The sequence below is a fragment of the Balaenoptera musculus genome, chromosome 19, assembly GCF_009873245.2.
Source record: "Balaenoptera musculus isolate JJ_BM4_2016_0621 chromosome 19, mBalMus1.pri.v3, whole genome shotgun sequence".
Classification (NCBI taxonomy): domain Eukaryota; kingdom Metazoa; phylum Chordata; class Mammalia; order Artiodactyla; family Balaenopteridae; genus Balaenoptera; species Balaenoptera musculus.
In genome coordinates, this window is record NC_045803.1 from 48,548,999 (window position 1) to 48,573,680 (window position 24,682).

The 24,682-nt window shown below is 43.8% G+C and overlaps 1 protein-coding gene and 1 pseudogene across 4 annotated transcripts; one reads left to right on the plus strand and one right to left on the minus strand.

Moving 5' to 3' along the window:
* Positions 1–1,520: 1,520 nt before the first annotated feature.
* Positions 1,521–24,286, minus strand: ADAT1 (adenosine deaminase tRNA specific 1). 4 transcript variants are annotated; one of them, XM_036834585.1, is made up of 11 exons: positions 24,235–24,286; positions 22,764–22,885; positions 21,943–22,133; positions 21,591–21,659; positions 20,574–20,628; positions 19,982–20,112; positions 16,331–16,934; positions 14,417–14,562; positions 13,787–13,886; positions 4,572–4,658; positions 1,521–1,753 (listed from the first exon to the last, which is right to left on the minus strand). In XM_036834585.1, the coding sequence occupies exons 3-11, from the start codon at positions 22,109–22,111 to the stop codon at positions 1,621–1,623; spliced, it is 1,494 nt and encodes a 497-aa protein (XP_036690480.1). In that variant the 5' UTR covers positions 22,112–22,133; positions 22,764–22,885; positions 24,235–24,286; the 3' UTR covers positions 1,521–1,620. The 4 variants fall into 4 exon arrangements, with proteins under 4 accessions (XP_036690480.1, XP_036690481.1, XP_036690479.1 ...); XM_036834586.1 differs by having other exon boundaries at positions 22,764–22,844; positions 24,235–24,276; XM_036834584.1 differs by having other exon boundaries at positions 22,764–22,932; positions 24,235–24,249.
* Positions 9,509–9,659, plus strand: LOC118886015 (annotated as a pseudogene).
* Positions 24,287–24,682: the final 396 nt, after the last annotated feature.

Consider the following 24,682-nt stretch of genomic DNA (forward strand, 5'->3'; position numbering starts at 1 on the left):
AAAGTAGACTACTGTTTGCCCTGGAGCTAACGGTTGAGGGGAAATGAGGAGCGGCTGCTAAAGGATACTATACTGGGTCAAACAGCATCTCCCCGCCTCCCACAGATGAGAACAAAAATGTTCTAAAATTGATCGTGGTGATGTTTGCACACCTTTGTGGATATACTAAAACCTACCAAACTGTTCACTTTATTTTTTTTTTTTTTAAAGCTTTTTTTTTTTTTTTTTTTACTTTTTTTTTTTTTGGGGGTTTATTTAATTTATTTATTTATTTATGGCTGTGTTGGGTCTTCGTTTCTGTGCGAGGGCTTCCTCTAGTTGTGGCAAGCGGGGGGGCCACTCTTCATCGCGGTGCGCGGGCCTCTCACTATCGTGGCCTCTCTTGTTGCGGAGCACAGGCTCCAGACGCGCAGGCTCAGTAGTTGTGGCTCACGGGCCCAGTTGCTCCGTGGCATGTGGGATCTTCCCAGACCAGGGCTCGAACCCGTGTCCCCTGCATTGGCAGGCAGATTCTCAACCACTGCGCCACCAGGGAAGCCAAACTGTTCACTTTAAATGGGCGAATTTTATGGTATGTGAATTATATGTCAATAAAGCTGCTATTTAAAATATTTAAAGGTATAAGGAAATACTGAAGAACCAACAATGACCTTGAGTAATCCCAAATGGAGAACTTCCACTTTTAGTCAATAAATTAGAGTGTGAAGAGGTTGAAAGTTAAACATTAGTTGTTAGTAAAAAACAGCATTGATTGCTGGCTCTGCTGCTGAATTACTATAGGGACTTTTGGCCTTTTCGACAGAACTCTTTCCATTGAAAGTCATAGGAAAACGGACTCAAACAGGCTTACTCAAAACAACAGCAGCAATTTATCTCATATAATTGAAGTCCAGAGTAGACACTAGTTTCAGGCATCCAGACAAGGTCATGAGAGCTTTGATTCTCTCAGCTGTTTCCTTCATTGCCTTCGTTCTCAAGCTGGCTGTCTCTATGTAGTAGGCAAAGGCAGCCACAGGCAATCCCAAGATTACGTGGTGTTCCCGATACAAGAGGAGAGAGAATCTTACCTGATCACTCTGGCACTAGTTCCAGGACTGTTCAGGGCTGGCTCACATTCCTGGAGCCAAGGAGTAAAGTTCGCTTCATCCAAGCATGGGTAAAGCAGGAAAGGGTGGTTCTCCAAAGGAAAAAAGGCTGGATATACAAAATACGTGTCCACTATGACAGGAGAAACTCTAAAACTTGCAGAGATTCAAACATCATCTCAGCCCAATAAGTACTTGCCGAATCAATGTAGGAACACACAAAATGGAGCTATTGCAGAGTACTTTTAAAGCATCACGTTCCAAATTCTTATTCTTAGAGAAGCAATAAAACACAGGACACATACCAAGGTCATTAGCAAGATGCTGTTTTAGCAGTGAGCTACTTCAGTCAAGTATAGATTGTTCCATGTCCAGAATTCCATCCATCTCACACAGAAGAGATATTTTGCTCTGGTAGATGGCAGTCTTTTTTTTCCTGATCAGCCACAAGAAAACCTAAGGCTTATCCAGCATGTAGGAAGAAGGCAGTCCAGAATGAATGAATGGAAAACTCCCTGCTGCCAGTAAGCTTTGCTCATTTAAATTGCTGATAATCCGGTGGGTTTCTGATCCAGGATCCAAACGCCTGCTTCCGGAGTGCGCTCCAGGCCCGCCGGTAAGTGGACGCGGCCTCCTTGTACTCGCGGTACGTCACTGGCTTCTGCACCCTAATGCACACACACCACCAAGCACACAGGCTCTCACTGGACAGCTCACCACCGTGGCCAGCGAGGCACCTCAGCAATAGGCTGGACAGATTTACTACAAGAGACTCAGGAAACAGGAGGGTTCTGTTATGCTGTCCTATGCTGACTCTTGCCTCCTTTGTAGGAAATTCACTAGAAAACAGCGTGGATTAAAACCGGTAAGAATAAACAGAATGCTCGTTTTGTCTGGTCCTGGTGGAATCAGATAAAACAAGAATAACTGTATCTACTACTTGGTTTAAAATTTTCTGTGTGTCTATAATTTCCACCATTAGGATCTAGCTGTTAGAAATTTCTCAACTGCATTTTCCCAAAGCACTTTCCATCTTAATCATATTCTCCTATGTACTGCCAGCTAACACCCCTTCCCAAATCCCTTAGTGTCTCTGACTGCTGAAGAATGGCTGACGTGCTGAATAATATCTATAATACACCCAGATAAAAAGATTTTCTTGTGACAAAGATTCTTTCCTTTGATCACACTTGAGTCAGGCTCCTCTGAGCCCTCTTCTCGATCCAGCCCCGACCTTGAGCTGCGTCCTTGCCATCTCATAGCTGAAGAAACTGAGCCTCATGTCTCATTGATTCAGGTTTTATCCTGCTTCTACTCTTTCGTTCTTTGCCAAGATCTGAGGAGACCCAAGTTGTTTCTTCACTCACTTCAGCAAAGATTAAAGTTGCTAACTGTAGCAAACACTGATTTTAGTTGTTTGATCAATTTCCCATAGCTTTTTGGTGGTTAATGGATGGGAGCCACACACATGACAATGTTAAACTTTACCTGAGCCCTCAGTTCCCAAAACAAGCTATGGTTAAGAAATCTCCCTCCCACACTTTTGTGTTGTGGGAAGTGGCTGACTGCAAAGAACCACCCTTCTTCATGGCTTAGACAGACTCATGAATGCCCCCCTGGTTTACCTCTAACAAGGCCAGACACAGACACCATTCTTTCTCTCATAATGATTAGCTGAACTGTTTGTACCCACTGACAAAATCTTGACAACATGCCTGCTAATTTGACCAAATATTAGTTATGCTTCTCTCCTTCCCCCAGACCCCTGAACTTTGAGCCACTTTCAGCCTGAGCCAGCATCAGCATGTGTAACAACCCCTTCTTTTAACAGCCCCTCCTGAGAATCAACACTTCCTGGTCAACTGTTCCATCACACTACCTGCTCATCCCACTCCCCCATTCCCGGCTCTAACTTTGCTTCTCTCTCCTTATAAAAGAAAAGTCCTTTGCACCTGCTCTTCGAGAGGCTTACAGATCTTAAGATTGTCGTGCTCTTGCTATTGCGTTAGTCCTCCTCCTCCTATTGTAACAGGCCCTTTCTCTTATTGCAATAATCCTTTTGAATGAAGTCTCTCCTTACCTAATTCCAGATTTGTTTTTAAGTCACAGAATATATGGAAACCCACCCTGTTCCAGTCTGATTCATTCTTCCAGACAAGAAACAAGCAAACTGACCACGGAGGACGGGAGGGCATCAATACTGACTGTAGGATACATGATGGTGAAAACAGGTGGTAGCCTCTTCATATGGAAGTATATAGCTACTCCTTCGCTTCCCCACTGTTGTATAAAAAAGAATTTGGCTGATCTTTGTTGCCAGTTCCTGGCAGGGAGCCTCTAAGCCCTTAGAATTTCCCTAATGATAGGAATGTCTTTGTTATTCATGGTGGACCCCTCAGATCACACCTGAGTTTTTGCTTAACGAGATGACTCACGGTGGGCCCTTGATAGTTTCAGGATGGGCTGGCCATGCCAGAAAGACCAACCATGAGATTAGAGAGTTGGGGCTTTGAGCCATCTGATATCAGTCTGACCTCCTGGGGTGGGGATATTGGAAGGTGGAGACTGAGTTCAACCACATCATGTGGCCAACAATTCTATTAATCATGCTTATTGATGAAACCACAATAAACACTCTGGGCACTGAAGCTCAGGTCAGCTTCCTGGTTGGTGACAGACAGTGACACGCTGGGAGGGTGATGCATCCTGGGGACACAGAAGTGTCAGGTTGGGGACCCTTGGAGACCTTGCCCTATGTGTCCCTTCTTTCATCTGGTCCTTATTTGTATCCTTCACAATAAAAGGTAATTGTAAGTATGGTGCTTTCCTGAATTCTGTGAGTTTTTCTAGTGAATTATTGAACCTGAGGGGGAAGTAGGAACCTGAGTTTGTAGTCAGTTGGTCAGAAGTGTAAGTGGCTTTGGGGCCACCCCAGTATGTGGCTGGTGTCCTGAAGTGAGGTCAGTTTGTGGGGACTGTGTCCCTACCCTGTGAGATTTGGCCTAACTCTGGGTAGTTAGTATCTGAATTCCACCCACCCACCTGGCCCAGAAGTGGTTTTATAGTTCTCTACATTCCTGTTTGGAAAGTAATTTAAGTCTTCGAGCTTCCGTTCACAAGCAGTGATGTGAGCAAAAGAAAAAGAGAAGAGAATGATATTCCCAACAGAATATATTGCCCCCCAAGCACTCACATTTCCACAATGCTCTCCATCCGGAGGTGGAACAAGAGGAGGGCCTGTAATGGCCCAGGCCCCAATTCTACCCTTAGGCTCGTGAGACTCTTATTACCAACTACCCATCTGCCACAGCTCAGATCATACACATATCTGCAAATGGGGCCATGGAGATTGAAGAGCATGTGGTTAGTAATAAGTACCCACTGGCCTACCGAACCACCATCCCTGCCAAAGCTTCCTGCCATCCATCAGCAGAATTAAACCAGAAGTCTTCCTAAATATGAAAAAACATAGGTCAATGGCATCACCTGAGGGAGTCTGGCCACTTGTCCTCTGAAATACTGCTTAGCAGCTTCTGGAATGATCTAAAGAGCTCTACTTTGCTGATTCGGGATCTGTTTAGAAAAAGAAGACCAAGAAGATTTATTAAGTGTTTACTACGTACCAGGCCCCTATCAAACATACTGGGCTTCACATGGTATCTTTTTAGGTCTGAATGTCCTGAGCCCCCATTTTCACCTTCTTGCACTTGGCAAGAAGACAAATCCAGACCCAAGAGTCTGATTAGGTTGAGGGACAAAAATGACTCTCAAGGAAATGTTATCAGGGACTTCCCTGGTGGTGCAGTGATTAAGAATCCGCCTGCCAATGCAGGGGACACGGGTTCCATTCCTGGTCCGGGAAGATCCCACATGCCGCGGAGCAACTAAGCCCGCGTGCCACAGCTACTGAAGCCTGCGTGCCTAGAGCCAGTGCTCCGCAACAAGAGAAGCCACCGCAATGAGAAGCCTGCGTACCGCAACAAAGAGTAGCCCCAGTTCACTGCAACTAGAGAAAGCCCATTTGCAGCAACGAAGACCCAAAGCAGCCAAAAAACAAACAAACAAAAAAACAAACAAAAAAACCCAAAACTCTCATGAAATGTTATCAGCAGTGAAATCATCAAGGTGACAGGCTGAAATGGGGTAAAGACAGAGGGAATTACTAAATTTTGGGGTAAAGACAGAGGGAATTACTAAATTTTGCCCCCAAGGATACCCATCAGCTATGTTTGGCTACCTCCTTTCAAGGGAGCTGGCCCCTTGGGTAACAATGCTTACAAAGCTTTGGGACTTCCCTGATGGTCCAGTGGTTAAGACTCTGCGCTTCCACTGCAGGGGGCACAGGTTCCATCCCAGGTCGGGGAACTAAGATCCCGCATGCCACATGGCGTGGCCAAAAAAAAAAAAAATCAGGAATAATACAAGGATACTTGCTATCACTGCTTTTATCCAACATTATACAGAAGGTCTGGCCAGTAAGACAAGAAATAAAAGGAATTAAGATTGAAAAGCAAAAAAAACAAAGTCATTATTCATAGATGATTGTGATATTGTCAGTTCTGGTCAGCACAATAAGTCAAGAAAAAATAAATAAAAGGAGTGGAGGTTTGGAAAGGAAATAGTATTTGCAAAAGATAGACTATGTTCAAAAATTCCAAAAGAATGCCCAGATACATTAGTAGAATAATAAGAGTTAGCAAGGTTGCTGGATACAAACATTAATTGTAAGAGAGAAATAAACAACAAGAAAAAAGTTGATTGCAGTAGCAATGACCAGAAAATGAAATGAAAGGAAATTACTTAAAACAGCATCTGGGGGACTTCCCTGGCGGTGCAGTGATTAAGAATCCGCCTGCCAATGCTAGGGACACGGGTTCGAGCCCCGGTCCGGGAAGATCCCACATGCTGCAGAGCAGCTAAGCCTGTGCGCCACAACTACTGAGCCTGTGCTCTAGAGCCCACGAGCCACAGCTACTGAAGCCGGTGCACCTAGAGCCCGTGCTCCGCAACAAGAGAAGCCATGGCAATGAGAAGCCCGTGCACTGCAATGAAGAGTAGCCCTGGCTCGCCGCCAACTAGAGAAAGCCCGCGCACAGCAACAAAGACCCAACGCAGCCAAAAGTTAATTAATTAATTAATTAAAAAAAAAAAACAAAACAAAAACCAGCATCTGTGGTAGCCAGTCTCTGAATGGTGATTTTTGCCTCCTGGAATTCATGCCATTATGCAATCCCGTCCCACACTGAATAGGGGTTATCTGAATAACCATTAGGAGATTGGGTTGGAGTGTGACTTCTGAGGCTACTCACAAAAGACTCTGTGGCTTCTGCCTTGCTCTCTTGGATTGCTTGCTCTGGGGAGAAACCGGCCATCATGTTGTAAAGATGAATACTTGTAGCACTATGGAGAGACCCAAATTGAGAGGAACTGAGGCCTCCTGCCAACAGCCAGCACTGACTGACCTTGCAGCCACATGAGTGAGCCATTTTGAAACTGGATCCTCCAGCCCCAGTCAAGCCTTTGATGACTGTAGTCCTGGCTGACATAATGGATTGCAACCTCATAAGCCCCTGAGTCAGAATTATCCAGCTAAACTCCTCCCAAATTCCTGTCGCACGGAGACTGTGAAATAATAAATGTTAATTGTTTTTTTAAGCCACTAGATTTTTTTGGGGGGTGGGGGTGGGGTGTAATTTGTTACACAGCAACAGATAACTAATACATCATTCAAGAAATAAATCTAATAAACGATGTGAAAATTTATGTGAAGAAAATCATAAAACTTTACTGAAATATATGTAAGAAGACCTAAATAAGTGAACATTCAAAACTGCTTGTTTTAAATTTGGGGCACAACTGCCAATTTGGCACCAGCATTATATAGAAAGATATACACCATATTCCTGGTTTGAAGACTTAACAATGAAAAATGTCAATTCTCCCCAAATTAAACTTTAAATTTGAAAGTCTAAGAAAAACCAAGACACTCTTGAAACACAAGGCAAGGGGACTTTCCCTAACAGATATCATCTTATTATAAAACTACAGTTATTAAGAGTATGGTTTTGGTACAGGGAAAAACAAACAAACCAATGGAACAGAACAGAATGCCCAGAAACAGATATATATATACATATATATATATATAAATATGAATAATCTATATAATACAGATACATACAGATATTCTACATTTGATATGTGTTCACTTAAAACATGTAGATTTCAATAAAATTACTACAGTTTCTTTTTCTATAAAGAGTAGAAAATAAAATGAGTTTCTCTGACAGGGAGCTTGTATTGTATATGAGAGCCTTTTATACACACTATGTATTGGGTCATTGCAGGTAGACTAGAAAGATGTTAGATAAATGAAATCCCTGTAGCTCAAAGTACTCATATTTTTTTCCCACTCAATTAATAAAGTGGCCTGGTAGAGCTAATAAGGAGTTGTAGCTAAAGCTGCCACTAAGTAAGAACTGTCAGATTGAAATATCAATCCCCTTTAACTGAAAATGAACTTAAATTATAGAACTAAAATACTGTGCAAGTGTTTATATGACTGCATTAGAACTGAAAATTATTACTCAAGAAGAAAATAATCTGACTGTTCAATATTAGTGAAAATATATCCAAAGGGTGGTCACCAAAGGCAACTGTAATGTTAAATCTTTTATTTTTTTAAAAAATTTATTTATTTATTTATATTTATTTTTGGCTGTGTTGGGTCTTCGTTTCTGTGCTAGGGCTTTCTCTAGTTGCGACGAGTGGGGGCCACTCTTCATCGCGGTGCGCGGGCCTCTCACTGTCGCGGCCTCTCCTGTTGCTGAGCACAGGCTCCAGACGCGCATGCTCAGTAGTTGTGGCTCATGGGCTCAGATGCTCCGCGGCATGTGGGATCTTCCCAGACCAGGGCTCGAACCCGTGTCTCCTGCATTGGCAGGCAGATTCTCAACCACTGCCCCACCAGGGAAGCCCAACGTTAAATCTTTTATTCATCTAGTAGTTTAAGTGTGAATAATGCTGACTAATTCATATTGACTGGTTAGACAATTAAGAAATTACTTTTAGCCAAGCTTTACAGCTTTACATACTATTTTGTCTAGCTCATTCACTGGTGCACCAACTACTTATATTAACCTAACACCTCAAGGACTTGTAAGAAACAATCGAACATGGATGCTTCGAACATGGATTTTAGATGCTGATGTTATTCTCCTGTAAAAGAACCAGGGCAATTTGAAGAGAAATGATTCTACATATTGGAGCAGGGAAGTGATGGTCCTGGAAAATCTCATACAGGACAAAGAAACGAGGCTCTCTGGCAGCTCCCTATGCTTTCTAGGCCTAAGCATAAAAAGAGAGAGAATGAAGTTTATAGCTAATAGAAACATATTAAGAGTAAAGCCAGGAGGCCATGACCCTCAAAAAAGGGAGATTTAGAATTTTTTTCTTTTCAGACAACTAGCACTATATCAAGATTGGTTTTACCCAGTTGAAAACAAACATTATTTATGTTTTATTGTATGTATGTGTTCAGGTAGATAAGTTGATATGTTCACTGTTACTTAGAATCAAAGATTTCATCTCCAGACTTAAGACTCTGAAACCATTTTTGGTGACATGACCACACATTTTATTGCTCAAGAAGTCCAGAGAGTCTTACAGACTCAACATTTCCACTGCCCACATCACTCAGAATCAGCAAAACAGGAACATCAAAAAATAAACTAATATCTTGCCCGGGATGCTCACATTTCCCTTTGAAATACTGATAGGTGAGCCCATGAGACTTCTGCTATAACCCAGTGGCTACCGATATACAACTATGAGAGAAAATTTGGCTATACTATTACAGAGCATTAATGAAATATGTCAAGGCATTTCATTCACAAGCCTTAGTAATCAACCATGCCATGATCTGTAGTCTGGAGATGGGATCCACTCAAGGTTCATTAAAGAAACACAACACTTAAACCTCACTGGAAGGAGGCAAACTGGATTCTATTTACCACCAACACTGGGCAAAATGTCAAGGCCTCCACTGTCACTGTGAAAAGCCATCAGTGATAGAGAGCTTAACAGCTTCTTGAGACCAGACCTGTAAAATGTTTTCAACATTCTTCCCTCTGGAGGAGCAAATGGCACTTTCTCTTATGAATGCTTTTGGTCTAAGTCACCTCATGAGTAATGTTAAGGTGTTATATCTCCCTCCAGAGAAGTAAGGCCTTTCTCAAGACTTGTTCAACAGCAGAACAGAGTGACCATAATAGTAATTCCTCTGTCAAAGAGGCCCACCCAATAATAACCACTGATGTCATCTGTGGAGCAAAATAATCTTGGTGGCTGCTAGCTGCTATGCTCCAATGAGCCCTAGTTCCTTTTAACAGTGAGGATTACATTCTTAGATATTAGTCTTCCTGGTGAGCTGGTTAACACTACTGGTTGGTGTATCAAAGAGCTAGGAAATCCCCGTGGGGGCCCGGTGCGCAGTGGCTGCAGACAGCAGCCTCCTTGGTAGTGTATGCAGCCTGTTGCCTGTATGGGTTGCCCTAAGGGACCTTGGAGACAGCCCTTTCCAGTGGACATTAACGACTGGCATGCTGTCCCCAATCTAGGCTCCAGACAGGTATGCGTGGTGCCTTTGGAAAGCCTCAGGGCACAGTGGCCAGGGTCCACATTGGCCAGGTCATAATGTCCATCCGCACCAAGCTGCAGAACAAGGAGCATGTGATTGAGGCCCTCCGCAGGGCCAAGTTCAAGTTCCCTGGCCGCCAGAAGATCCACATCTCCAAGAAGTGGGGATTTACTAAGTTTAATGCAGATGAATTTGAAAACATGGTGGCAGAAAAGCGGCTCATCCCAGATGGCTGTGGGGTCAAGTACATCCCTAATCGTGGCCCCCTGGACAAATTGCGGGCCCTGCACTCGTGAGAGCCTTGGCGCTGCCCCCTCCCTACCCATGCCCACCAATAAACTCTACTTTCTTGTCCCTGAAAAAAAAAAAAAAAAAAAGAGCTAGGAAAGCTATACATACATAATTTTTTAAAGATTACACATTCACATTTCAACCTAGGCCTATCTTTATTCTAACATACTTAGACACGCTTAGTTTTTGTTTTGTTTTGTTTTGTTTTTTTTAATCTCTTACTCTTCTCTTTTATAATCCAATGAGCCACGTAATGATCTCTCCAGGATGCTCTGGTAGCTCATCTGGGAAGGGAAGAGAATATGCCTCTTCAGGGCAAAGAGAATTTAAAAGGATTTGCCACTTTAGGGCAAAAGGTAAAATTAAGCTTCTTGAAAATAAGGGTCCTTTATCTGATTCCTGTTATTATCTCATTGTTTGCAATAAACACAAAGACTTAAAATAAAATATTACCTTTGAGTGTCGTGCTAGAATTTTAAATGTTTCTAACATCCCAGTCTTGAGTTCATACTCCAGATCATTCTAAAAAAGGTGGTTCCAGGATAGCACTCAGGAATGAGAAGTGAGAAAACCCACTCTCCCCAGCAGCTGTTGGTCTTTAGAATTAAAGTAACTTTGACCCTTTCAAACATAATGTGCAGCTTCATTTGATGACTGAAGAAGAAATCTATCTTAACAAGATGTCTACTGCAAGCCCTGTACCATGTTAGAGGCACTCTCTCTCATTCAATTTTCACAACATTCCCATGTGACAGATACTATGAGTTACCCTTGCTTTATTGTTGGGGAAGTCGAGGACCAGAGAGGTAAAGTAATTTGCCCAAGTTCACTTGGGGGGAAAGGGAGCCAGGAATTAAACATCAGTCTCTTGAACTGCAAAGCTTCTGCTCTTTCCACCATGAACTTCCTCCTGTATGGAGTCTGCCTTCTAAATGGAGAGACAGCCACAACATGTCAGAGACCTCAGATCATCTACTCCAATATCCTTGTTTTACAGATATGAACACGCTGAGGCCCAGAGAGCTACTGGACTTGTCCAAAGTCACCTGACAACTGGAGACAGAGCCAGGATGAGAACACGGGGCACTCCCAATCACACATAAAACACTGACATACTGGGACAAACTGGAAAACAGCACTTTAGGAATCTGGAGAAAAGATGGTAATTTTGAGCTAGAAAGCAGTTGTAAGGAAAGCTTTTAAGGTAAAAGATGGTGTAGGTTCACAGTGAAGAGCATTTAGACTTAGCAAAGCAGCAAACTGAAGCCACAGGCAGGTGGGTGGGGCCAGTGTGGGTTGCTGCTAGCCTGTCACTGACAGCAAAGGCAGAGCTCAGCAGGAAGTGTGGTCCCTGTCCCTTGTGACCTGCTCTGCTCACACACTGCGGCCTGTGGTTAACTGCTGGTCCCCGTAGAGATGCAGACAATGGCCTGAAGCAGGGAGGCCCTTGAGAAAAAACTGGTTAAAAAATCTCTACCCCTAACAATTTTGTAAATACTACTCAATTCAACAGCTTAGGCCACCAAGAGGCAGGCTGGGTCTGCTGTATAGGCCATTTGAACCCTGCTTAGTGTCTGTGAAGAAAAAAACTTTTTTTTTTTTAAGTCTAAAAAGATGTAAGTTATTATTGTTTCCATTGAGGGAGACAAATAAGCATGTCAAAAAGAAAAGAAACAAATCCACCTGTGAACTTTAATTACAATACAACTTTTTTATAAGGGCGTAATAAAGAAATGGAAAAGCCACTTAGAATGAAAAGAACTACCTATAAATTGTGGGAGTCCTACAACAGTCACTCAGAGGCAGCTCAATCCAGACAGATGGAAATGCCTTCGGTGGGGAGGCTGCTACCCCATAGCCCCACCCACCCTCGTGTTATTGCAGACCCTCTGTGGCTCACTGGGAGGGAAAAGCAGAGGGGGCAAGATGAACATTTAACAAAAGAAGAACCAATAAGGCAGATGCATGAAACTCCAAACACACAAGCATGAAACCCAAGTCTCATGTCCAACAGATCACATGCTCCACATTTCAATAAAAGCCAATTTGAAGATACAAAGTCTTGTTTTCATGGCACCCTTCTTGCCAGTCTGATCACTGTGCAGCTTCATAAATGATTCGCGGGTTCCAGCCTTGACCTACTAAACCAGAATCTCTAGTGGTAAAGCCCAAGAAAGTGTTCCTTTCAGAATCTTCCAGGGGAAAGAACAGCCTTTCCAAGAAATGATGCTGAGACAAGGACATCCACTTGCAAAAGAATGAAGTTGGATCCCTACCTCACACCTTAAAAAAAATTAAATCAAAATGGATCAAAGTCCTAAACATAAAAGCTAAAACCATGAGAAGAAAACACAAAGTAAATCTTTGTGACAATGGTTTCTTACATATGATACTAAAAGCACAAACCACGAAATACAAAAATAGATAAAATGGACTTCCTTAAAATTTGAAACTTTTGTGCTTTAAAGGACACTTTCAAAAACTGAAAAGACAATCCACAGAACTGGAGAAATTATCTGAGATATATATCTGATAAAGGACTCATATCCAGAATATATAAAGAAATCTCTCAAATCAACAATGAAAAGACAAATAAACCAATTTAAAAAATGGGCAAAAGATCTGAACAGATATTTACTTAAAGAAGATATACAAATGGCTAATAAGTACAGGAAAAGATGCTCAGCATCATTAGTTATTAGAGAAATGCAAATCAAAACCACAATGAAATAGAACTTAACACCCACTAAAATGGTTACAAGACAGACAATAACAAGTGTTGGAAAGGATGCAGGATAATTGAAATACTCATACATTGCTGATGGAAGTTTAAAATGGTGCAGCTGTTATGTAAAACAGTTTGGCAGTTCCTCAGAAGTTAAACATAAGGTTATCCCATGACCCAGCAATCCCACTCCTAGGTATACCCAAGACAGTTGAAAACAAATGTCCACCCAAAAGCTTGTATATGAATGTTCAGAGCAGAATTATTATTCATAATAGCCAAAAAGTGAAATAACCCAAATGCCCATCAAAGGATGAATGGATAAAAAACTGGCATATCCATACAATGGAAAACAGGAATGAAGGAGTGATACATGATACAACATGGATGAACCTTGAAAACCTATGCTAAGTGAAAGAAACCACACATTGTATGATTTCATGTAGTGAAAAGTTTAGAATAGGTAAATCCATAGAGACAGAAAGTAGATCTGTGGATGCGAAGGGCTGGAGAAGAGGATGGGGAGTGACTGCTAATAGGTGCGGGGTTTCTTATCGTGTTGATGAAAATGTTCTGGAGGACTTCCCTGGTGGTGCAGTGGTTAAGAATCCATCTGCCAATGCAGGAGACACGGGTTCGATTCCTGGTCTGTGAAGATCCCACATGCCGCAGAGCAACTAAGCCCGCAAGCCACAACTACTGAGCCCGCATGCCAAAACTACTGAAGCCCGCGTGCCCTAGAGCCCGCACGCTGCAACTACTGAAGCCCACGCCCTCTAGGGCCCACCTGCTGACACTACTGAGCCCGTCTGCTGCACCTACTGAAGCCCGCGCACCTAGAACCCATGCTCCGCAACAAGAGAAGCCACCACGAGAAGCCTGCACACAATGAAGAGTAGCCTCCGCTTGCCGCAACTAGAGAAAGCCTGTGTGCAGCAACGAAGACCCAACGCAGCCAAAAAAAAGAAAAAGAAAATGTTCTGGAATTAGAGGGTGGTGAGGTGTGAATGCACTGCCACCATCTCCTTCTGCCCCAATATGCTGTACCTGGCTTGAAGGCGTCCGATTCCTTTCTTTGTTGTTCCCTGCGGAAAGCCATTGGCGGTGACATCCAGTGGCTGCTCAGGAACTGCACTCCAGCTGATGGCTATGAAAAGATTCTGGCGTTAAAACTGTTCAGTTTTCTGTAAATGTCAGAGGTATTTTAATAAAAATATTTCCCTACCACTGAAGACTCATGAGAGCTGGATATGATGCCAGAGACAGTGGCTGCCACTCTGATGCCTGGCCTCCAGAATACAACAGTGTAAGTGGTTCATGATTCTTCATCATCACCACCACCATCATCATCATAATAGCTAACAATCATTGAGTATTTATTATATGATGAACACAGTAAATGCATGAAACACAATTTCTCATTTATTCTTCATAACAACCCTGACAAATAAATGATATTCTTATCTGAAGATGAAGGAACTGAGGCTAAGAGAGGACAAATTGCCCAGGGTCATAAAGGGTGTGAACTTGACCCAGTGTGGGTATCTCCCAAGCCCACGCTATTGACCACTTGAGTGGTAAAATGCTACCCCAGGCTGGGAGGATGCAATCCCTTCCAGGCCACTCTAATGTCCAGGGACAAGTTACTCCAGAGCAAGTGGAACCTGGATCCCTTACCTGCCCCACAAGGAACAAGTCGGCCTTGGTTCTCAGCCTTTTTTGCCTGTACTGCACAGCGGCTCTGTTCAAATAGTAAATCTGACTGCTGTATTTTCACTTCTTGAACTCCAAAGCCTTCGGGTAAAGCTGAGACATTCTGACACCTAAACGTGAGGGGAAAGGCATGTAGTTTAGGCTCACTCATCGAGAAAGAGAGTATCTAGGACTGTGGACCACATTACCACCCATGTCTCAGTGGGAGGCAAAGGCCTTAGAAGGTGTGTGGATTTATTTATTTATTTATTTATGGGGAGGATGGTATAGGAGGTTGTGACAGAATAGAATCCAGATCCTATGAACCTTATGGCTGAAGGAAGATCTCTTCCATCACTCTCAAGTGACAGCTATAAACTGAGTCACCACCCCTCAGGGACTTCAGTAACACCGAACTCCATTTCTCATATTGGTTGTGAAAGATTTGAAAACCTTAAGAAGAAGTATTAACCTGTCGGCATCAGCTTCCTAGGGAGTCCTTAAAACAGGCCAGAAACCAAAATTATCCTATAATATAAAAGCTTCATTTTTTTCTCTTGAATATTTCACACAAAGTAGATGCCAACATGTAGTGGGTCTAGAACTGAGCAGACAGCAACTTAAAGTCTTGGAATCAAGAAAACATGGAAAACAGAAAATGTCTTGGGCACAGTGCCTAGGATTGCCTTTTTTTTCTTAACATCTTTATTGGCATATAGTTTATACACCATAAAATTCACCCATTTAAAGTTATAATTCAATTTTTTAAGTATAGTCACAGAGTTGTGCAACAAGCACTGCAATCTACATTTTCGTCACCCCAATGAGAAATCCTGCACCTAACGGCAGTCATTCACCATCCCCTTCTCCAGCCCCTGGCACCCATGAATCTACTTTCTGTCTCTATGGATTTGCCTATTTTGGACATTTCACTCCATGAAACCATACAACATGTGGCTTCTTTCACTTAGCATAAGATTTTCAAGGTTCATCCATGTTGTGACATGTATCAGTCCTTCACTCCTTTTTGTGGCTGAGTAACACTCCACTGCAGGGAGCTACCACCTTTTGTTTATCAATTCACCAGCTGATGGACATTTGGGTTGTTTCACTTTTGGGCTATTATGACTAATGCGGCTATGAACATTCATGTACAACTTTTATGTGGATGTATGTCTTCATTTCTCTTGTGTATGTACCCGGGAGTGGAATTAGTGGGTCATATCCTGGGGTGCTTCCAAGAGTCAGCTTTAGGAGTGGTACATTTGACAAGGGCCCACAGACCTCCCCTGGTCATGGCCTTATCTGCCCTCAGTTACTACAGCATTAATCAGGTTTGGCTGCCCTTCTTTAGGGAGACCACGTTTGAGTGGTCATCATTTGTCTTTCTTTTTAAAAAATTAACACTAATGTCTGAAGGTTTTTAAACATTATAACAGCAATATATGCACACTGCAGAAAAATTAGAAAATAGAGTAATCACAAAGAAGAAAAAAATCACCCATAATACCACAACTCAGTGGTAATCATATTAATACCTTGGTGTATGTCCTCCTATACATTTTTTTCTATGGGCATATATACTTTAAGACCGAAATGAACTTGTTTTACCTTCTAAATTGCTCTTTAAACATTATGAGCATCTTTCCATGTTAAATATTCATCAATATTAGTTGTAACAAAAATCACAATCTTCTATTGCTGGCCATTTCAGTGGTTTCCTCTTTTTTTTTTTTTTCCTTTAAATTAGTACACACAAAGCTAAATATTTGAGCACTTTCTTAATTATTTCCTTAGAACAAATTCTTAACTCTTTGTGCATAGGTATGTATGTCCAGGCTCTTTGGACATATTCTCAGACTGCTTTTTGGAAAGACTGTTCCCTCCCTGCCCTCTCACCTCCCAATCAGTGCTCTCTGCATGGCCTCCTGGCTGTACGGGCACTTCCCAATGACCACAGCTGACAGGTAGATGGGCTCTTCCAGGAAGTGCATCAGCAGTGCCCCCTGGCATCCGAGGACGTTCCACCGTGCCAGCTTGTCACTGCAGGACATGGAGCAAGTCCTGTCCCCCCGGCCTGGCTTCACTCGGAGCAGCCCCACCCGGTGATAGGCAGCACCAGGTTTCCCTGAGTCTCCAGCTTCTCCAGGCACACACTTGGCTCCAGTTCTATAAACGTCCACCACTTTGGCGCCACCGGGGGCCATTCCAGTGACAGCGGCTGGTTCCTCTGCAGTGAGATTAGAGCTGCTGACATCTGGTGAATTAGGGCCACTTTCCTGGTTGCCAAAACTCTGATGGTGAGCCATACCATCAGGAGTCCTGGGCTCAAGCCTCATCTTTTTGGTCACAGGACTATCTGAGTCTTCACATTTCCTTTTATCTTCAGGAGCTTCTAGGTTATCACTAGCTTCTACTGATGGGTTATTGGCCCAATCTCTACTGACAGGACAGCAAGGCTGATCTTCAAACTGAAGCATTGGAATGATGGAGGCATCCCCACCTGTAGGAGAAGAAATCACTTAAACCAGTGGTTCTCAAAGTGAGGCCACCGGACCAGCCACATAAGCATCCCTTGGGAACTTGATAGAAATGCAAATTCTTGGGACCCACAGTAGCCCTGTTGACTCAGAAACTCTAGAGGCGGTACCCAGCAGTCTGTTTTAACAAGCTCTCCAGGTGATACTGATGCAACGTCAAGTTTGAGAACCACTGACTTAAATGAAGCTTAATTCTATTCTCCCAGCTACCTGAGATGAATTAAGAACACTTGGCCAAATTTCCCTAACAAGAATTCTCTGAGGTTCTTGCTGAAGACCGTATCCTAAACCCAGTGAGCTAGACTCTCTCAGGGGGAGGAGTCTTGAAAACTGAATTGTTTAACAAAGATCCCAGGTGATTCTTACCACAGAAGTTTTGGAAACACTAGATTAGATCAAGGTTTCTCAACCTCCACACTGACATTCTGGGCCAGATAATTCCTTGCCATGGGGGCTTGCCCTATATATTACAGGATGTTTAGCAGGCTCCCTGGTCTCTACCTACTAGATACCAATAGCACCCCTGAGTCTGACCATCACAAATGTCTGCAGATGCTGCCAAATGTCCCCTGGGCAGCAGAATCATCCTGAGTTGAGAACCCCTGGCTTAGAATGAGCACAGTTTCTCAAGTGCATTTTGTGGAATATTATTCCATAAGATGCCTTGGAAAACAAAAGTGGATGGTTGATTTCATGGTTAAATAAGTTTGGCAAATAATGCTCATAATTTCTCCATCTTGCATATCCTCACAGTAAATTACACAACTGGTATTTCCCCAAGCTGGTTTAGAGATTTCTGACCCACTCTGTGTTTACAGGGAATCAAAGAAAACCAGAGGTCAGTAAAAAGCACACCTCCCCTGTGAGAAGGGAGCTTCTTCTTCAAACACTAATGTGTATTGCTTTTCTAAAGTGTGTAAATAATACGTCTGTGGTCTTTATAACCTAAGAGTGGAAAAGCCAAGAGATGCAGAAGTGGGAGTGTTGCCAGAGAGGCTGGCTGGCAGGCTTCCAGAGACCTCACAAGGTGACAGTGACTTTGGAGAATTCCCCAGGGCCCACCTCCCACTCTGAAGGCTCAGAGATTTGATCTTGACAGATGCCTGAACTCAAGAGGCTGACTCATGCTAATACAGCTCACAAGTACCAGTCTGAAGTAGCCAATCCAGGCACCAACTTATCAATTAGTAATGAGGAATAAATGCCAAGGGAGCCAAACAGTCACATTCTCTAGGTAGTGTTCTTTCTCCCTGCAGACAAACGATGGGTGGACATCACACTGTAAAAGATTACCCGTCACCCTGGGAGTTAGATCAGTGGTTCTAAATTTTGATTTCAAAGACCAGTAAAATCTCCAGAAGATTTTAAGATGAATAGAGTGTTGACAACTCTTTATTCATCAAGTAAGATCTTTAAAAATCCTATTTATCATTATTTTAATAATACATAAAAATCTCATAACCTTAAAATGGAAAGAAATTAGTTTTTTTGAAAAACTCACTGAGTAGTCCTGATTTTTCTCATCTGGCCATGGACCAGTACACTCTCACAAAGCAGTACCAGCCTGCAAACCACTGATTTATGTAGTTTGATTAGGCGGTCAGGCCAGCAGTGATCACCAGATGTATCCCTCTCCACAAGAATGCTACACCTCCTTTGGGCTTCCCTGGTGGCGCAGTGGTTGAGAATCTGCCTGCCAATGCAGGGGACACGGGTTCGAGCCCTGGTCCGGGAAGATCCCACATCCTGCGGAGCAACTAGGCCCGTGAGCCACAACTACTGAGCCTGCGCGTCTGGAGCCTGTGCTCCGCAACAAGAGAGGCCGCGATAGTGAGAGGCCCGCGCACCGCGATGACGAGTGGCCCCCACTTGCCGCAACTAGAGAAAGCCCTCGCACAGAAACGAAGACCCAGCACAGCAAAAATAAATAAATAAATAAATTAATTAAAAAAAAAAAAAAAGAATGCTACACCTCCCACTGGGATCAGCCAGGCCCTGGATATTCAAAATGTGATACATGGGCCAATACCACTGGCACCACGTGGGAGTTGGTTAGAAATGCAGACCTCCGGCTCTACCCCAGACCTACTGAATTTGAATCTGCATTTTAACAAGATCCCTGGGTGATTTATATGCATATTACAGTTTGAGAAGCACTGAGTTAGGAAACAACCTATCAGGGCACTGCTAAGAATAGAGTATGGATGAGTCCTGCCTTCCTCTGTATGTCATTTTCCTGTTCTTTCATAAGCTATATTTTTGATTTGAGTTATGATCTTCAGTTATTGTCTCTTAAGAGTGATTACCTATCTGCTCTAATTGCATAGTTAGTTTTAAAATTTAATACTCAGGGAACAATCTTATATCCTTATTTCAAAGTTTTTAGGGTGAGGAAATTTTACCACCATCCCTGAACTGTTGTCTACAAAGGGTAGAAATTATTCCCAATTTTCAAGACAGAAAAACAAAGGATAGAAAATCGGCCAGGTCTGGTCTTCCCGCCTAATGCAACCATAGCACCTGAATATCCCCTTACGACTCATCAAAATTTACCTTAACTAACCATGGCTGTCGACATTTCCTAAAAAACTAAAGGGTAAGCAAGGGACTAGTCTTATTCACTGCTACATAACCAGTATGTCACACTTGCCTGACAAGGAGTAGAAAATTTATGTTTAATGAATGAATGAAATGAGTTTCGGGATAAATCACCATAGAACTCAGGGCTTTGGACCTCTAAGCCCTATTGTTGGTTTTGGACCTTGTGGGGTCTCAGCTTTAAGCTTCCCAATCCTGCTTGGGAACTGAGAACTGAATAATAGTATGAGTGAAGCGCCCTCCCCTTTTCCTTGGTAGAGACGTGATTAGGCACACTGGGCTGTTCACAAAAAGGCACTATCAATGGTTGTAGCTCCACTTCATCTAAGGTGTTTTTTTGAGAAACTATGGATAAGACAACAATAAGGAAGCAGACAATGTAACATGAATCCAAAGGCTTTAATATACTTACAGGGTGTATGGCTGGAGAAAAACACAAACAAGAGGTCTGGTCTGAGTTTCCACAGTTCTCTCTGAGTTCCTGGGACAAAGATGCTATCCTCTTTCAGGCTGGCTGCCAAGTGGAGCTGATGGAGAAGGTACCTAATGGGGTGCAGGATGTTATCAGAACGAACAACCAGTCTCTGTGGTAAAGGGAAAGACTCTGGCTGCGTTAATACTAAGAAAGAAAGAGATACTGCAGACCAATGGGACTGGTAGCGACTGGGAATTATGAGAATGACCTAGCCCAGTGACTCTCAAAATGCGATTCCTGAAACAGCAGCATCAGCATCAGCTGGAATTTATTAGAAATGCAACTTATCAGGCTCCACCCGGATCTGCTGAATCAGAATCTCTGGGGATGGGCCCAGCTATCTGGGTTTTAACAAACCTTCTAGGTGATTCTGATGCACATCAAGCATGAGAACCACTGTCTAGACAAGCACTATTTTAAGTGCAGTTCGGAGGCCTACATAGTCAGTATTACCTAGGAGCTTATTAGAAATGCATATTCTGGGGCCCCCACCCAAGCTAAATCAGAGTTTTTGGGGATGTAGCTTTACCTTTGGAAACTCCTTCTGGCTATGACCTCAGCATGGCTATCATTGAGGATGTCTCCTGCGGCAAAGACAGGACATTTGTGAAGACATATGGAACCTGGAGATTCCCTGGTTTCTAAAAGCAGAACATAGCAGCTTCTCCCAGCACCCAGAATGGCCATGTAGCTCCTGGAAGGCTTTGCCTGAAAGTTTTACAATCATTACTGGCAAAGCATTTACAGCAGGGTTTCCTCAACTACTGACATTTAGGGTTGGAAAATGCTTTGTTGCATGGGGCGGGGGGCACTGTCCTGGGCTTTGCAGGATGTTTAGCAGCATTCCTGGCCTCTACTCACTAGAGACCACTAGCATATTCCCCTCTCCCCAGTTTTGACAACCAAAATGTCTCCACATATTGCCTAAAGTCTCCTGGGGGGCAAAATTTCCCCTAGCTGAGAACTCCTGATTTATAGGGAAATCTTTATCTGGAGGAGAGGAGCCCAGATCTTTTGTGCCCTCATGCCATACTTGTGCTCATAGTGATAAAATTCCATCGAACTCTATCAACAGTGGTCCTGGAACAGCGGCATCATATCCAGGAGGAAAGGCTAGGAGAATGAGGAGAGCGAACTGGAGAAGGAATCTGTTAACGGGCAACCAGAAGGTGAAGATGCCAGACCTCTAAGGGATTTCCATATTCTTTCTGGTGCCAAAATCTCCATTTAATTAAAGATTGCTTTGTGGGGCTTCAGATCTAATATGGAATAGCTAAGCCCAGGGAACTTTTGGTTTGAGCATGAAAATACTGGCCAACTTTCAAGCCACTCGGAAAGATGTTCCTGGTGGCCTTTGCTTCCACAGCTTACTTCCATTCTTTAAATGAGTTCTGTCCTTGCAACTGGAGCGACAGTCAGTGGGAAGTGAAAGGTCAGCCACCTAGCGATATGGCCCCTTTGCTCTGCCGAGGAGAGGAACGGATGACATGCACACCGGTTTCCAAAACTCCCTAACAGGCCCTGTTCAGAACCCACCGGGGCTTACCGCTCTTCCTCATTTTGGACTGGCCTATGCATTTGGTTCCTGTTCCCATTGAGACAACTTCCTTTGTCACTGAGGGGAAAAAAACAAATTATTAAGTGAGCTCTCAGAATCTAAGTGGTCTATAGGTTTAATAAGTCTGCACACTGAGTCCCCCAAAGGCTGACTCAACTGTGGACTGCGGTTCCAGCACGGCCATCTCCCGCCACCAGAGGTACCCCGCCCCCTGGCGGGGAGCAGCGGAACATGCCCAACATCGAGGTTTACACCCAACCGCCATCGTCCCTGCCTAGCCCTGTGTAGTTCTACCATCTCCTACAGGGAGAGACAGCGTTCCAGGGAGAAAAGGTCTCACCTTGCACCGGTCTGTCAGGGCGGTCGCAGGCCTGGTCAGCTGTAGGTTGTATCTTCACCACGGCTGCGAGCAACGTCCACTCGCGGTTGGGCTCAGGCTTCCCTTGCTTGGGCAGCCTGCTCCCATAGTGCTCATAACACAGCCGCGCAATCTCATCCGCGGTCCACATGGTGTGAGCTGGTGCTGAGGCCCTGAGCAAAACCCACAACCATCAGAAGGGCAGAAAGGAGAACGAATGCAAGATGCTACAACCCTGCACCAGTGCTTCAACAGGCATTCAGATATAGCCCATTCATGTTCACACTGAGGTTTCTCAGTTCGGAACCCTATGTATCATCTTCTCCTACTACCCCTCTGCCTTCTTTTCATCTTTAATGAAAGACCAAAGAAGTCCCAAATCTCACAACCCCAGAAGATACCCTATTTCTTCAAGCTGCTTTTTTTTCTTCTTCTAATGTTATATATTTGACATGTTTCTAATGAATCTGAACCTAACTACTCAAAATGAAAGCATATGAGAAGGAAGTATCCTTGTTACTCCAATTTTCATTTGGAAATAGCATGTAAAATAGCTGAGGGTGCAGACCTCAGCTTGCTTTGGACAGACTCTCACCATACAAAGTTTATCTTTCCGGGGAGAAGGTTTTTCTTTTCCGTCCTCTTTTTCAGACGTTTTACTTGTCTTTCCGTCATAGCAGATAGTTTACCTCCCTCTAGTAAACCTCCAGTGATGCCCCCATCAGGAAAGCAACCCTTTAATTTCTTCTACAGCGTTTTATGATGCAGAGGGAAGAAGTGACAGGAGTCTAGTGGTTTCTCACCAGTCAAGTGTTCCGCTTCTCAGAGTGAGTGCTTTGGAGTTACCATTTCTGGAGTCTCATCCTGGTTTTGCTACAAAGTAACTGTGCGATATTGCGTAGATTACTTAACCTTTCTGTGTCATCTGATAATAGAGACAGTAGTATGTAATCCACTGGAGTTACTGCGAGGCTTAAATAATTACAAAAAGCAATTAAAAAAAAAAAAGCAATTGGTACAAAGTTGAGCATAATTAATGTTAACTGAGATTAATATTACAAAAAAGAACACTTGAATTTCCTGATTGATTTGCCTTGAGCTCCTTATCAGGCAGTGGAACTGTAATGGACATGTAAAACCATGAATAAGAAACCATGAAGCAGATCAGACCTAAAAGAGGTCTAGAATACTTCCCTTGAAACTCTCTCACTCTTGACTCTATGGATGCTCGCTCAGTGACCTCATTTGGACTCAAATGTATGAAAAGCTTCCTAGTAGAAAATAAGATCATATGGTGATGGACAAAGCCAGACATGTCACCAAAAAAAAAAAAAAAAAAGGCTCCACTGCACCCCAATGCATATAGCAGACAACTGACTTTTCTACAATGAGAAAAATTGCGTTGTGTTAAATTAATTAAACAAGGAGGCCATTAGATTGATGAGGCTCTAATGCTGTGGTGCCCTATTTAAGCAAACCAAGATCTAAGCGTGTTGGGCTTCCCTGGTGGCACAGTGGTTAAGAATTCGCCCGCCAATGCGGGGGACACGGGTTCGAGCCCTGGTCCGGGAAGATCCCACATGCCGTGGAGCGACTAGGCCCATGTGCCACAACTACTGACGCTCTTGAGCCCGTGAGCCACAACTACTGAACCTGTGTGCCACAACTACTGAAGCCCATGAGCCTAGAGCCGGTCCTCCACAACAGGAGAGACCACCGCAATGTGAAGCCCGTGCACCGCAACGAAGGGTAGCCTCCGCTCGCCACAACTAGAGAAAGCCCGCGGGCAGAAACAACCCAACACAGCCAAAAATAAATTAAAAAAAAAAAAAAAAAGTTAAAGTAATTCGGCTGCCAGAGGAGAAAAGGCTTTAGAGGGGTTGGAAGTGAAGCCTACTTCCCTTAGGCCCCCTCCTCAATATCCTCCAGGGGCCCGGGTGGGGCCCATTCGGAGACTCCAGGCCCCTGCAGCAGGGACAACGTGCGTGCCTGCCCCCTTGGGCTTTGTGGGATGCTGCCGAGAGGCCACGCGCCCCGCACTCGTCCGCAGCAGGAGCTCTCCGCACAAGGGGACGTTGGCATTTCCCTGAAAGGAGCCGCATTATCCCACCGGACACGCGGTGGGAGAGGCGCGGTCCTGATATCCTCTCCCCACACAAAAAGGGCTCCGGAAAGTCGGACAGAGGGGACCTCACCCAGGAGCCCCAAGGTCCCCCTTATTTGCGCGCCCTCGGCCGCACGACCCCACCCCCTTCACGGACGCTCGCCTCCCACCTCCACAACTCGCGCTCTCGAAGGGAACAAACAGAGCCCGCGCGGCGCAACGGGCGTGACGTCACAAAGAGGTGGCGCTTCCAGACCCATCTCCGAAGGCGCGCAGTGCACGCTGGCCTTTGTAGTCGTTTAGGGGGCGGAGCCAGGGGCGGCTGGGCTGATCCTTAGAGTCTAGCGACTTCCGGCGCTGTGCTTAGGTACGGGTGAAATGGGCTCAGGGAAGCTGACTCCCCGGTGGGATAGATTCAAATAGTAGAATGATGTCGTATCTTGGAACACTAGTCTGAATTTTTGTCTAAAACATTGATGTCCAGTAGAAATATAATTCGAGCCAGATATGTAATTAAAAAATTTCTAGTAGCTACGTTTTAAAAAGTCAAAAGAAATGTGAAATTAATTTTAACCATATATTTTATTTAACCCAGCATATTCAACATATTTCAACGTG

What these genes read in the sequence shown, in the direction of transcription:
- ADAT1 (XM_036834583.1), bottom strand. Translation starts at nt 22,635, where the DNA reads ATGACGGAAAGACAAGTAAAACGTCTGAAAAAGAGGACGGAAAAGAAA. An exon ending in ACTTGTTCCTTGTGGGGCAG is followed by an intron (nt 13,887 to 14,416) that starts GTAAGGGATCCA and finishes ATCTTTTCATAG; the next exon opens with CCATCAGCTGGAGTGCAGTT. An exon ending in AAGTGGCCAGACTCCCTCAG is followed by an intron (nt 1,754 to 4,571) that starts GTGATGCCATTG and finishes TGTGTGCATTAG; the next exon opens with GGTGCAGAAGCCAGTGACGT.